The 14839-nt window shown below is 40.0% G+C and overlaps 2 protein-coding genes across 2 annotated transcripts; both read right to left on the bottom strand.

Annotated features, from left to right (window-relative positions):
* Nucleotides 1-1246: 1246 nt before the first annotated feature.
* Nucleotides 1247-6508, bottom strand: gnb3b (guanine nucleotide binding protein (G protein), beta polypeptide 3b). Its single transcript, XM_028963765.1, has 9 exons — nucleotides 6255-6508; nucleotides 5338-5442; nucleotides 5086-5231; nucleotides 4195-4258; nucleotides 3829-3985; nucleotides 3448-3514; nucleotides 3163-3364; nucleotides 2754-2970; nucleotides 1247-2196 (listed from the first exon to the last, which is right to left on the bottom strand). The coding sequence occupies exons 2-9, from the start codon at nucleotides 5392-5394 to the stop codon at nucleotides 2090-2092; spliced, it is 1017 nt and encodes a 338-aa protein (XP_028819598.1). The 5' UTR covers nucleotides 5395-5442; nucleotides 6255-6508; the 3' UTR covers nucleotides 1247-2089.
* A 2445-nt stretch (nucleotides 6509-8953) lies between these two features.
* On the bottom strand, nucleotides 8954-14615 carry LOC114770116 (C-type lectin domain family 4 member E). The gene is made up of 6 exons (XM_028963768.1): nucleotides 14407-14615; nucleotides 13295-13408; nucleotides 12148-12309; nucleotides 11119-11261; nucleotides 10874-10989; nucleotides 8954-10260 (listed from the first exon to the last, which is right to left on the bottom strand). Exons 1-6 carry the CDS (start codon nucleotides 14531-14533, stop codon nucleotides 10092-10094), a joined length of 831 nt encoding a protein of 276 aa, XP_028819601.1. The 5' UTR covers nucleotides 14534-14615; the 3' UTR covers nucleotides 8954-10091.
* Nucleotides 14616-14839: the final 224 nt, after the last annotated feature.

Below are 14839 nucleotides of genomic sequence, written 5' to 3'. Positions count from 1 at the left end.
TTTGTTCGCTCCCGGACTCGGTAAACAGCTGCGCACTAGTGGGGGTCAACGCAGGTAGATCCAAATCATGAACGTAAACTCCACAAAAGCTGTTCCAAAAGCTGTTAAATACATTAAAGGCTAATAATTACCTAGATTCTTTAGATTTGTCTAATCCACAACATTAAAACCTCCTGCTTACTATGTTGGCTTTTGATGGTGTCCTGGGTCCAAGACATTCCCTGAGGCGAGGTCTCTACGAATCAAAATACTCCGTCACACTCAACAGACGCTTGATAATATTAAGATCAAACATTACTTAAGGTTTGACACAAAAAGCTTCGCACGGCCAGCAATAATATATAGATTGTCACAAGTGCCAAGTGACACGGCGTTGGTGATAAATCATAACTGCCATGCCATGATCAAGTATAACAATTCAAACTGAATATACTAAATATTCATACTTTATCTAAAATAATCAACAACTACTTTAAATAAACCAAAAGAAAAAAACTTTCATATAAATGTCCTCTGACATGAAAATTTCACTATGTGAGCAGATTTAACATTAATATCAGTTCCCCTAGCCTGTCTAATCTCATTGTGGGACTGGGTAAAAGTGGCTGTAATTCTGCACCAAGGCTGAATTTCGTAAAGAGACTTCAGATCCAGTATTAGGGGACCACTAAGAACGATATAAAAGCAAAAAAAAAATAATGTCAGGGAACCTTTAACTTAATTGATAATAACATTTGTGCTGACAGTCAATTAATATCAAAGCGTGCCATTGTGCACAGAAAACAGTAATAGATAAGCTTTACAATTAGATTATCCCTGATACTTTTGAGTCACAGATTTGAATTGTTCAACTCATGATGGTACTTCACAACTTGGAAATATGGTGACAAACAGGATGACAATTAACTGTTACGTCAGTGTTACGTATTTTAAGAGATTTATGAACCTGTCACCAGTTAACCAGTTATTCTTCACTGGACCACCTCTGGTTGATACACTTCATACTGGGAACCTTCCAAGATGACCTATATTTCTGGAGATGCCCTGACCCAGTGGTACAGCATCACATTTTGACCTTTTTTTGATAGTGTAGAACGACACCAGATAATAGAACTATCCCAAAAGTTGCAATGCGATCTGAGCCCTGCTTATATGCATCTGAGAACATATAGCATCACAAATGAAACACATAAAACAACCAACAATATTTATTAATATTAATATAGGTCATAAATCAACACCAGTGTAGTTTGCAGAATTCTATGTTTATTAGAAACATTTCTTTTTTTCTTTTTTTTTTACAACCGTTGCATTTTACAGAGAGGCAGTTTTTGTGAAATATTAACAGAATCCTTTATGGGGAACTTGTATGGAGCAGATCAGTTATGGACGATGGGTAAAATTAGCTGACTAGTTTAAGTACTGAGTGTCCTCTGGGCAGTGAAATATATACTATATTTTAGCCAACAGGAAAGCAGCAGCCAGTTTTGTCCAACAGCGTCATTATGGACCAAGATGTCTCCTGCGGTGCTGCAGTTGCACATTTAAACTGAGCATGTGCTTCGAAACAGCACTTTATATTCAGTCTGTGCACTAATGAATTACCTAAATACATATTCTGGACAGTGTTTTTGCTATCTGTTTTGGGCTTTAAATCTTATCTCAGAAAAAAAAAATATATAATACATTTCTAAACTTTTATTCCACATAATTCTCTTCAATTTTTATTGTCAAAAAACTATCGTCTTTACATTAAATACAATAAAATATCATTTTATAGAATGATCCTTAATTAACCATTTTCAGATATACTTTTATATTAATATTTTTAAAAAGATGGTCATCATCATATTTGTAGCATTTATATCATTTTGTGGCATTCTTATGAAAATGCGTTTAAGAAGTCCCATTCACTTTCATCTTCCAGAGGAAGAGGAGGAGGAGGAGGAGGGGGGAGGAGAGAAGGCCTCCTTCACCACCCTCTCCCACACTCGCATCTCTGCCCCTCTCCGACTCCGCCCACACCCCCCTTTCCCTTCCACTTCATCCCCCCTCTCCCTTGCGCTCAGCTTGTTGCTGGAGGAACAGCTCAGTTCCAGATCTTGAGGAAGCTGTCCCAAGATCCGGTGCAGACACACATGCCATCAGGAGGCACCCCAGTGCAGCTCACTCTGTTGTCGTGGCCAGATAGCACACCTGAAGGGAGGGAGGGACAGCAGGAAGATATGGAGTGAGACACACTGCATGCAGGCCACAAATAAACAGCACTGACTGCGCTAGAAATAGCTGTACTGATAAATGGTACTAAAACACCTTAGTTTTATAGACAGATGTACATCTAATTTTAAGCCCACTTAATCATACTTTATAAGGAGACGCATCCTACTAAATAGCTCCCAAGATATCTTGGCTAATTTATTCTATTCTAATCTCATAACCTATTAGAGTAGCTCAGATTGATGACATTGTTAGAACAACAGTCGTTGTTTAAAAATTTTATATGATATTTAAGCCATCATATATCATATTACTAAACACCAGTTAATGGCACAAAGTCCAATGGATGGTGTTGTGTAAGAATTTGAGAATTTGAGGTTTGATTGATTACTGTCATCTTTTACCTGGCCAAAGCACTCTTTCTTGGGACTAAATCAATTCAAAACATCTGACTGGCTCTCCTCTGTACCTGACCCATCTATTGTTCGGACACTCGCTCATGTTCTCAAAAAAGATACCCAAACTTCTTTACTAACCAACTTTCTCGCCCTTGAGTGTATCCCAGATGTTGCAGTTGAAGTCATCATATCCAGCAAACATAAGGCGGCCAGACACGGACAGGGCCAGTGACGTCACGCCAGCGTTCAGCTGAGCATCCTGGTAACTAATGACCTCCTGGTCGGCACGCAGGTCAAACATTTTGCAAGTGCAGTCGTCTGAGCCTGTGATCACAGTATTGCCATTGTGGAAGAACTGTGGGGTGAGAATGCAGGATTTAGTGTACGTACACACTATTATTTTCAAATTGTGAATATTAAAAAAAAAATTAATTTATGGTCATTGCACTGTTGCTAGAATGCTTATATTTCTACAGCCCTCTTGCTACCTTGCCTGTGCCCTGTGCCCTTTAAATATGGTCAGTGGTCAGAGGCCCATGTGACTCACCGAAATGGCATTGACGTCACTTGTGTGTCCCTGGAAGGTCTGCTTACAGGTGCCATCTCTGACGTCCCAGAGCTTGGCAAGGGAGTCGCAGGCGCCGGAGATGAATGTGTTCATGTCAGGAGACAGTGACAGGCACATGCAATCGCCCACATGGTTCAGAAAGACTGTCTTCTGCTTCCCAGACTCGATGTCCCACAGAGCACTGAGGGATAGACACAGAGAGAAATAAGTGCCACTGCTAGATTGCAAAAACCTGAATGACAGAACATGTTACACCCGACGTACCAGGTGGTGTCACCAGAGGCCGTGAGGATTTCACTGTCACTCAGGAAACGGCAACAGGCCAGATAACCTGAAAAGCATCAGTAAATGCATGACCTTTGACATCCATAGTAAGCTCTTGACAAAAAATAGGCTCTGGATCAAATGTAAACATTCCATGTATTTATTCCATGTAGCCACTGCATTAATTAAATAAAGTTTAATATAATAAAGAGTTATTAGGGTAAACTGTTATCGGGACTATTCTGTATTTGGTTTATGATACATGCAACTTTTATAAATGGGGCCACTGAGAATGTGTAATGTTGGATAATGGATTGATATGGTAAGGCTCTGAAATTCCCCTCTCCAATAATTAGGATACAAAAGTATTTAACCAAATACCTGTGTGTGCATCCAGCTCTTTTACAGTCTTCACGACTGGAGTCTTCAGGTTGTAGACGGTGCACATGTTGTCTAGACCACCACTGGCCACCAGATTTCCAGAAGGGGCGTATGAACAGGTCATCACCCATGATGATTTGAGGGGAACTGCATTTATCTGCAGGAATAACAAGGACACTGCCCTTAACATTCTGCATTCTGTTTGAATGTACACTTCTGAAATTAATTTTTTTACTTATACATACTATACTTTTATATGTAACAAAATGCATTCTATTTTATTCAATTAACCCATTTTAATATGAGACCTTAGTAGTAATTTCTAGACTTTTTTCAGTGTATGGTGGTTTGTGTGCAGATTATTACCTTATTACCAGAATGAGAGTCCCAAATGAGGAGTTTGCCATCCTGTGAGGCACTGACCATTAGTCTGGGAGAAAAAAAAAAAAACAGGCAGCTCCACCTCAATTTTTGCTGAGTTTTATGTATAGTGAAACACATACAATTTATACTACTTCACATTTTCAATACAATACATTTTCAGAATTGTAATATTGGAGCATGTTTCTTGTCTTTTGGAAACCTCATCCGTTAAAAAGGATTCTGGTCTACTGCACCATGGGTATTTTCAAACCCATGGGGCTACATGAAAGGCTGGTATGTTTTTACTCTATTTTATGAGCGGAGGTGAGGGCAATGTTGACTAATTTGGGAATATAATTTCACTGAAAGAAATAATAGCATTTTTACATTGAGCACCTTTATTCCCACTTTAGAATAAATTTGAATTCTCCTTTTTCTTTGAGAAATTGCAGCTTGCTCAAGCTATTCTAGTCTACCTGAGCCTTTAAATTGATCCAACTTGGCATTAAAGGGTGACCACAATTTAGCCGAAGCCTGTAAGGCAACTCAAGACTAGTCAAGACAAGATTAGGCCTATGGCTTAAGGCACAGAGCAGAGTCAATTAACTGCAAAGTCTAATGTGCTCTGAAACACATTAGAAGACAATAGAATTGCCTGGATTTTAATTCCTCTAAACATTTTTAGAGAAATTAGAGACATAAAAGTATGTCCTACACACTATTTTTAAAAGAAGCAGAACCAAAGAGAACATTGTTCTCTATTGTTCATAACTCTTTGAAGACTACGTATGGCTCAGTTTGTGGAAACATTAGATCTTTTATGGGGACAAAAATGACCTCTTGACCTCATTTCGATTGACTTTTTAATGCATCTGGGGAATCACAGTTCATTACCTGCTGTCTGTGGCCCAGTGCATGGCATAGATTTTGGCCAGGTGTCCCTTCAGCGTCCTTCTGGTCTTCAGCTGGACCCGAGGTGCTGGGGCCACCGCCGCAGACGCTGCTGACATGGTGGTATCTGCAACCGCTTTGCGGGCGGCCTTTAAAATTAAAATTAAGATATTTAAATATTGTTAGCTGTAGCGCTGACAGCATGAAGTTAGCGTGTTAGTTCCAATAGTGCAGTTGTGAAGAATGTCCATGTACCTCAATCTGCGTCTTCAGGCCATCGGCCTCCTTTTTCATCTGCTCCATTTCACCCATGGCAATGACTGGTAAGGTTGATTACTCACAGAAACTACTGAAGACAAGCTGGCCAGGACAGAACAAAACCAGGTAGATAATATTTCTGCAGGTCCTTCACAACGTCAGAAAACAGAAAAAAGGTTCCCGTAGGTGATGCGAGTGATGGGAAAAGGAGGGGGATTAGGAGCGCGTAGTTGAGGGTTAAAGCCACAGCAGGAGCCTGGACAGACGCCTTAAAAATCAAAGCTCTTGTCATCCGATTACCGACTGCTCTTTACCATTAGATCAGAGAGAGAGAGAGAGAAATAGAGCAGCTTATAAATTTGATATGGATGGGCCACTGTGTCAAAATGTCAAAAGACATTTCAATGGTCTCTGATACATTTTACATTGCAAACCTCCAGCTGAAGACGAAGTTTGTAACCAACAAAACTAATCTGCAGCAGTTCATTTATATCAATTAAAAAAAAGTATAATATCTGTTGAATTATTGATATAAGTTACCAGAGACACTGTGTTGGGAAGTGGGGGAGGGACAGTTGTCAGAAGCAAGGACGAAGCAGTTTTGACATTAACTGCATCTTTGATGCTAACTCAGCATCCCTGGTGACTCTCCACCAGTGAGTTCGATGAAGGAAGTTCAGGCTCCTGCTAGAGGAGCTACAGCCTACTGGAACCAACGAATGTCCCCTTATGCTGAGGAGGCATAACAGAAAAAGGAAATGTGCAAAAAAAACAAACTGATCTGAATTGCTTTTTTGCTGACGATTGCATATTGTTAGGTTACCCAATGCACAAACAAAATCAGCGTGACAATGACTGTGCCAGAGAAGTGTGGTGAAATGCCGAAAAAAAAAAAAAAAAACTAAATCTCTCACCTCTCTTCTGACAGTGGGCCTTTAATTCCAGTCCTTTTTCCTCTTCAGCGCTGTTTTGCACTCCTCTATCCACAGGATTGTCACGCTATCCCTCTCTTCCTCCTGTGCTTTCTCCCCACCGACTGGCTGTGGTTTACCTGTGAAAAACTCTCTCTTTCTCTCCCCAGTCCTCCTTTGAGGAACAGATGAGGATTGGAGGGGATGAAGGAGATCAGGGATGAAGGGATAAGCCCAAAGATGGAAACAGAGGGAGCGAGGGAAAGAGAAAAAAGGTGATGGGAGGGAGGGAGTGAGAGAGAGAGGAGGGGAAGCAGGAGAGCAAGACGAAGGGAGGCAGGTAAACCGATTGGAGGAGGAAAGCAGGTTATGGGGTCAAAAGACAAGCAGGTGAGGAAAGCAAAGGACGAAGGGAATAACGATGTGGTAAGATGTGTACAGCGGAATGGTGTAGATACCAAGGAGGCCTACAGTTGAGTATGATATCAGACTAAAGCACTAAAGACAAGAATTCAGATGGACAGTCAAGGAAAAACACTAAAACGGAGATTATAATAGAGACTTTTACACCAAACTTGTGTTTGGTGGACAATGGACCATGTGGATGGACATCACAATGGTTATATGCAGGATGGAGAAGTGAACTGTTTTACGTTGGAAGAAATGGATAGACTACATAACACCACACAGGCCGGACATTGATTTGCTTAACCTGAGACAATAATATGTTATATATATAGCAGTGACCAAACCTCTACAGTTTTTTTGTTTTTAATGTTCTTTATTTCTGGAGAACAGGCATTCATGTTGATACTTTGTGATTAATACTTAAGATAGATGTACATGTAACAATTGATACAGAATGTCAATAAAAACTAAATAAATAAAAAAAAAAGAAAATGGAAGTGAAGGATGTTAACTCGTTATGACATCACTGGTGTCGTAACGGAATAACGAAATGAAATTTTGTCGTGGGTTGTGGGCTGTTCGGTGTTGGGGTTGAGCTGGAGGGGTTGTATTAGTTTGTGGGAGCTAATGAGCTGAGCCCAGTTAATCACGATCTAATTGGATATCCGGGGAATCTGCAATCCTGTTAAGGATTTAGAGCAGGTGAATCCGAACGTGCGTCACCATCAAACACAGTGAAGACGTGTGGCAGGAAGGGGCAGCAGAAACAGGTTGTGGGTATGGAGGGAACAGTTCTACACCGATTTCATGAAGACGAGATGAATTCCTCATGCAGGCAGCCATGACCGGTGCAGTTCAGGATGCTCACTGACAGTAATCTGGCTAGAGGTTCATGCAGCAAGCTACTGCAGACATGTGCACTGGGGCGGAGTCTAAGTGGAAAGGGGGTGGAGACGGGGAGAGGCCACTAGCCAACATTTCTCTCTCTCTGCCCACGTGCTGTTGCCATGGAACTGTATTCAACAGTCAAGCAACCTTTGGATTTGATTAAGGCCTGGTTTCTGGAAAGAATTATGGATTATGGCGAAAAAGCTTGACCCCTGACCTTTTCAATTACATATTTAAAAAGCAGATCAGGAAATTAATTCTATTATTCCCAAAGAGAATAATAATATGTACAACGTAACTGTGTACACCAAGAGATGAAACTGAACATCAAAGATGGTTATCAAGTGCTGAAAACCTTCAAATAAATTATGCTTATTAAACATTAGCAATGCATGCATATGAAGGAGATGGAAGGAAAGTTTCAATATGACTGCTAATTAGTTTCTCTGATTATATCATGCTCCATATCTGTAATACTACTTTAATCTAATTTCATACATTCAACACTCCTCATACATTCTTGACTATTGCACTTTATGCACTATGTGTCATGTCCTTTACAATTTGCAAATTGTATAAGCCTATAAATAAGATCTTAATTGTATATAGCCAATTGTATGATTTTTTAAAATGTTTTTGTTATATATAATTTATTGCATTTGTTGCTTGAGAGACTCCAATGGCTGAACTAATTTCCTTGACCAATAAACCTGGTTCTGATTCTGATCATAGAGATGATTGTCTCTTAAGGCTGCACTGAGGTGACCTCGGGTCCAATTTGTATTTTTTTGAATACCAATAAATTACAGTGCTTAATCCCATTGAAAACCAATCAGTTCTATCAGTTAGTGAAAACACCCTGCCCCCACACCTAATGATGATCTCCTTAATCCTTTCCATATTTCTACATATCATAATCAGTATTTTTCTGATTTCCTTATGTATTTTTAAGTTTAACACTTGTTTCATGTCAATACAGCAGAAACACGTAATGTCAAATTTGTTGATTTTGCTGGACAGAAGAAATTTTGAAATACTTTCATTCCCCTGCAAGAAGACAAGAAAACGTATTGATATTGACAAGATAGCCGTGTCACATGACCTTTCACAGCACAGAACAATCACTACTCTCTGAAACAATAAGCAGAACACTCATCATTCTCCTTTGGAACCTCTGGCTGTCGATCATCTACCTCTACCTAATCCAGCCTAACAGACTGTGACAGAAGCAGGCTACGCGACTTCCTGTTCCATGATAACGAGCTCAGGAAGCAGGAGCAAGAACGTGGTCTGAAACTCATTCAACCCTCAGCACCACCTTGAAAAAAATACAGTATGCTGGTCTGAAAGAGGGATTGAAAAGATCTTGAGAGATGGAGAGAGGGAGTCATAGAGAGACATTTCTATATCATCCCAACGTATGTTTTTAATTAACATTAGGACAGACGTTAAAAGCTCTCATTAATTGGTCCATCATGTAATGTAGTTTCAGGCAGATTTATATTTTTTTATACTTTGTACCAATTGCACACTAATTGAACTAATGATTGGCAAAGAGATTTGTTACATTATGTGCAAAGGGATTCAATTTGTTGTTGCGTTTTATAGTTGCAAGCTATTGATTTATTTACTTGAACTGTAGGAACTGGGTTAATTAAATACTATTTTCTCTCCCTAATGCACAATGGGATCATTAAGTCAAGGTCATGTGCTAGGTGTGAGAAGGTAAGCCAATCAAATGTCTAGGAGGTGAGATCATGAGAGCTTGGTTTGGAGCACAGCCCATCTTCAGGAGGTCATTCTGTCCATGAAGGTGACATCCCTCAGTAGTGGGTTATAGAAAATATGATGCATAGTCCTTTATAGAACTTACTAATATCAAAATTCACAACTTGGAAATAAGCTGCATTGGGAGTCTGAGCTTGATTGCTTTTTCTCAAGGACCCGGATTGTGCAGGTCACACAATTCTGAATTTGAATTTGGTGAAGTGAATTTGCGTTACAATTTTTATGGATGTAAAATGCAGTTTTAATTTCATTGGAATTCAGATGCAATTTAATACATTCAGATTCAATTTGTACAATTCAATTTCAGTGTGCAATTCAGGTTAAAATATATTCAGTTCAATTTCAGTTTCTACTGGCATAAATCTCTGCCCATGCCTAGTACATACTGTATATCTGTATCCTATGTGCACAAACACAATTAACTTAACCAAAATGATCTAGTAATGATTATGATATAATTAAAAAGGTTAACAACATGATTAATAAAAAAAAAATATTATCAGATGATGTTTTATGTACAATTGATATCCATTGATGTGATGGTATGCAGTTGGAACACTGCCTGAACAATTTATTACATATGACATAAATCCTTGTGTAATTAAATGACACAACAGGGCATCCAGCCTTCACTTTATGTACAGTCCACACAAGAACTGAAAAATAAGCATTTTGTGAACAGGAATGTTGAATGTTGGAATGTTGGCAGACAAAATACGTTGCAGCATTGGTGCATTGGAGGTATTTTATTTTTGCTTACACTGCTGTTTTAGATGGGACCTCTTTCTCACAGATGAAGGGCAAGGACATGCTGCATGGTGCATCATACCAGCTGCTTGTTGGTTTGCGGCTCAGGACCTGGGTCTTCACAATGTAGCCGCAGTCCTCATTGATGTGATTGTTGGGTTCACCCACCTCCCAGAACCTAAAACATACAGAACATGGCACAGATCTTAAAGCTCATTAAAGCCCCTGTTTTATCTACATAGGAGCTTTTCAAAAATATATACTTAACAGGTCATGTATTTCTCCGGTGCTATAATAGGCAATCCAAGACTATTTCTGACTAATAGTAGCCTGTCCGTCATTCATTCAATTTTCCAAAAATGTCAGTCACAAGTTTGTCCAATGTTTTGTCACATTCCATATTATCCAGGAAGAAGCCCTTTAACCATTGAGACCATTTTAAATAAAAAGCAGAAGAGAGAATCATACATTTTTCCTTTTTGAACATAGTTTATTATTAGAAGCAAATGAGAAAAAAAGAAGAAAAAGAAGAACCTAGTTTGGCAAAGACCTTAAAACTGCGTACTCTTGTGTAAATAGTCTATTAATAGTAAATTGTATGTTTACTGATGGTTACTCATATACAAAAATTGCTGATAACCATCAAGGGATAGATAAAATCGTTTTCACCCTTCTATGTCCATCATACTAGAGAAGGGGTGGGGTCTTCTCATTTTCAGGCCAGTAAAGTTCTTAAAATGTCTTTTGAAATACCAGACTGGTATGTGTTTATGTGTCATTTTGTCACTTACCCACCAACCAGTTCAGTCCCATCTACCCATTGCCATGACCCCTCAAGTTTTTCGTCTGATATCCCAAACCAGTAAGCATTCCAGTGGCCTCGAACTAACTGGTTCCAGATGAAAGTCTACAAAACAAGTGAGAATCCACATGCTGTAACATCTCCACCTCAGCAAATGATGATAAACAATGATTCCATTATAATGTACTCGAATTACAAAAGAAACACGTCTTGGTGACACACATATTCCCATACCTGTTCCTCTGCAGTGTGTATGATCGCCAGGTGTCCACCCCTTTCAGCGCAAAATTCCTGGCTGTTCTTCCAGATCCTGTTCATGGTGGAGATGAAGTAACAGCTGTCCTCAAATGGAAGCCAGTCAGGAAGGCAGGTCCTCTCTAAAATGGAAAAAAAAAGACCCTACTCTAATTACAATGAACAAAGCTTTCGAAGATGTCCCCCTCCCCCTCCTCCATACACTTTTCACCCATCAACATCAATCCACCCATGATTCAAACATTAATATTATTTTTGCAGATAATAAGAATACATTTACATATAAGAAATAACCAAAAGAGCAAAGACCACTGCCAAGCTGGTGTCACCATCACATACATCTCCTGGCAACACCTCAGTGGAAGTAAGCACAGCACCTTTACCTTAGACAAAGTGGTGGAGTTATGGGGAAGTGGTGGCCTAGCGGTTAGGGACGTAGGGACTGTGCATTCAGAAGGTTGCCGGTTCGAATCCCAACCCGCCAATGTGCCACTGAAGTGCCACTGAGCAAAGCACCTTCCCCACACACTCCTCCCCGGGCGCTTGTCATGGTTGCCTACTGCTCACCAAGAGTGATGGTTAAATGCAGAGGACACATTTCATTGTGTCACCGTGTGCTGTGCTGCAGTGTTTCACAATCACTTCACTTTCAGATGTACTATAGAGAGAATTATTACAGATGAGTCTGCACCTAAGATGGAAGACTCACTGTGTGAAAAGCACCCTCACCATCATCAAGGACCCCACTCATCCTGGGCACAACTTGCTTAAGCTCCTCACATCGATCCATGCAAAAATCAATGAAAACCAACAGATATGGTAGTATTGTCCTGGTAGTATTCTGAATGTATTTATTCTATTGTTATTATGTGTATTCTGCTTTTTAAGGGGGTTGTTGCGAAAAGTAATTTAGTTGCTTGAATTTTGAACCTTTGATCACACAGTGTTTCACCATGAAAACAACTTATTTCACACATACACCAGATCCACTCCATCACATCTACCAACCAAGTGTCTTGACTGTTTTCTGCAGCTCATCTCTCTGTTTCGCCAGCGTCTTGATGTACTCAGTCAGAGCCGTCACGTTCACCTCCAGCTTCTGCCCTTGACTCTGAGCAGAAGTGGAGTTGTGGAAAAGAGCGCTCTGCTTGTCCTTGGAAACATTTCTATCTGTAAAAAGAGGAAGCAAAACAAAATAGATATTTAAACCACCCACCATCAGCAAAAAAATGTCATTTTCATATTTTTTCTCTCTTAAATCTTAAGAAAAAATTTTAATTACAGCTTTTTTTTATATATAAAAAGGAACAACAGAGAAGATTGCTATACCTGGCTACCTTTTAAAGCTAACTTTCAATTTTTATACTTTTTATATGGTCTTGGGGTTAAATAATTTTTCAATTTTATTATATATTTCAATGTTTTATGAAATATACATTTTGAGATTTGATGCATTTAAATGGGTTCATGCATGCCATGTTTATAGGAAGAGACCATGTGAACATTGTCTTCTCCTGGTATTTAAGAATCAGGAAGTTCACAAGTTCATGTACAACTTTGTTAATTGTGAGTTCACCAGTTCCAGCGATTTAAGCTTGATTGACTTGATTGCAGAAAGTTATACCTGATAACCCGACCAGCGGGTTTATTTGCATTGGGTGAGTTCACCACGAGTCTGCATTTCTGCTCTGTTCGTAATTACATTACATGTGCAAACATGTCTGCAAAGATGAATTTTCATCAGGTAAGTAGAGCCACATCCAAAGATGCTCAAATTGTGCTTCAAATAAACCAAACATACTAAACTAAAAGCAATTCTTCAAATGTATATTTACATTACATATTTATTGCAGTTATCAGACACCCTTATTATCCAGAGCGGCTTACAATCAGTAGTTACAGGGACAGACCCCCTTGAGACACTCAGGGTTAAGTTTCTTGCTCAGGGACACCGGTGCATTAAGTGAGGTTTAAACCTGGGACTTTGTAGTCTTCTGGTTCATAGGCAAGTGTCTAACCCACTAGATCACTACCAGACAGAAAATGTCTACGTGGTACCTAATGTACCTGGTATCTCTTTATTTATACTCAGAATTTACATTTCAGAACTTGCAAAGACACAACAAATTACCACTGAATATTCAGAACAACTCACACTGTAGACTCACAACCACCAGGGTCAGCAGCAGGATGAGGCTGAAGGCGGTCAGACATGCTGTGGCCAGTTTGTAAGGTTGTCTCGAGATGCTTTGGGATGGTAGGACAAATCCTGTAGAAAGTAGAAATGGACAATAGAGAGCTGTCATCATTTCACCTCACGTTTTCTGGATAAAATACATGCTGGTGGGATGATGAAATACTTGTATGCCCTGTGTGCCACCATTATGGCAAATCAGTAAACATCAATACCATTGCGTAGCCTATGGTAAGGCTTCTCAGAGAAATACACAAACCCATTGGTTGTGCTGTTCAATGGAAAATATTATAATGTGGAATAATATTGAATTTTCCTGATGAATGCTGCATACACAGCATCAACAACTGGTATAAGGTATGATCCCACCAGCATTTACCAGAAGCCCTTTTCCAAGGCGACGTTACTATCAGTAGTTGCAGGGACAGTCCCCCCCGGAGACAATCGGGGTTAAGTGTCTTGCTCAGGGACACTTTACTGTGGTCTTCTGGTTCATAGGCGAATGTCTATCCCACTAGGCTACTACCACCCTATAAGAATACCTACAGTCCGTCCCCCCTTGACTTTCATTCAGATTGTAAAGTGAGATAGTCTGTGAAGGGTGGCTGTCGGGACTTATTGTATCATGCAAGTTCAGCACCAACTAGATCATAAACCAACAAAACAAGGAAACCTAACCAATTACCAGACCATTGACTGCGATGCTCTGCAACTGGTTTTCCACAACTAATGGCATCACTTTGAATAAACATTTTGGGCAATTCTGGTCAACATCCATCAAACATTGCACCATCAGTGGATAATACTGCTCTGATTTTAGGCCAAACGTGGGCATTTTAGCTCATAGGTAAAAACAGGCACATTTTAATGGCCGTTACATTCTCATTATCTGATTGGTCACTCCAGTAGTAGCTAAAATACCCAATAACCTGGCATCTGAGACCCCATATCACCTGAACTCTGTGAAAACGTGCTGTTATAAGTTGCCAAGCAACCTGTGAAGGAACCTTACACGGTGAAAGAGCACTGGTTCTGTTTAAATTCATTTTATTAATTCGGTAATTCTGCCTTACCTCGTCCACTGCGGTGCTGCTGCACATCTGGCCTGGTGAGATGAGCTCCATCGTGATCAGCACTGTCCAGCCGATTGTACGCCCCCCCGAACCTGACCGAGTCCGAGTCACCTGCAGACAGAGACATGCTGGACCCCAGCGGAGAGTCGTCCCGACCCCGAATAACGCTGAGCCCTTTTACCGCACTGGGTTCCTGCGGCGAGCAGGGGGATGGGGGGAAGGGCCTGCACACTTTCTCATTGGCTGATATAGGATCATCCTGGCCAGATGTTTCGCAACTTCTCTCTCAGAGCAAAAGGTTCAGCATTACCAACACGGCCTGTTACAGAACTTTAAACAAACCAAAAAAACAGCTACACACGTGCAGGAGCATGTTCGACCTCTAAAAGCTTAACTTTTGTTCTTACAGTTGATGTAAAACGCCAGTCTTCAA

This window comes from Denticeps clupeoides, chromosome 20 (assembly GCF_900700375.1).
Source record: "Denticeps clupeoides chromosome 20, fDenClu1.1, whole genome shotgun sequence".
NCBI classification, from domain to species: Eukaryota; Metazoa; Chordata; class Actinopteri; order Clupeiformes; family Denticipitidae; genus Denticeps; species Denticeps clupeoides.
Note: the sequence above shows the minus strand (reverse complement) of the source record. Positions and strands in the feature narration are given on the sequence as shown.

Coding starts and splice junctions, on each gene's coding strand:
- gnb3b (XM_028963765.1), bottom strand. CDS start 5,394: ATGGGTGAAATGGAGCAGATGAAAAAGGAGGCCGATGGCCTGAAGACG. Junction 5,232..5,337: donor GCCTGAAGACGCAGATTGAG/GTACATGGACAT, acceptor TTAATTTTAAAG/GCCGCCCGCAAAGCGGTTGC. Junction 2,197..2,753: donor ACTCAAGGGCGAGAAAGTTG/GTTAGTAAAGAA, acceptor CCCTCCCTTCAG/GTGTGCTATCTGGCCACGAC.
- LOC114770116 (XM_028963768.1), bottom strand. CDS start 14,533: ATGTCTCTGTCTGCAGGTGACTCGGACTCGGTCAGGTTCGGGGGGGCG. Junction 12,310..13,294: donor GGTGGTTGTGAGTCTACAGT/GTGAGTTGTTCT, acceptor CTCTTTTTACAG/ATAGAAATGTTTCCAAGGAC. Junction 10,261..10,873: donor GGGACTGAACTGGTTGGTGG/GTAAGTGACAAA, acceptor TGTATGTTTTAG/GTTCTGGGAGGTGGGTGAAC.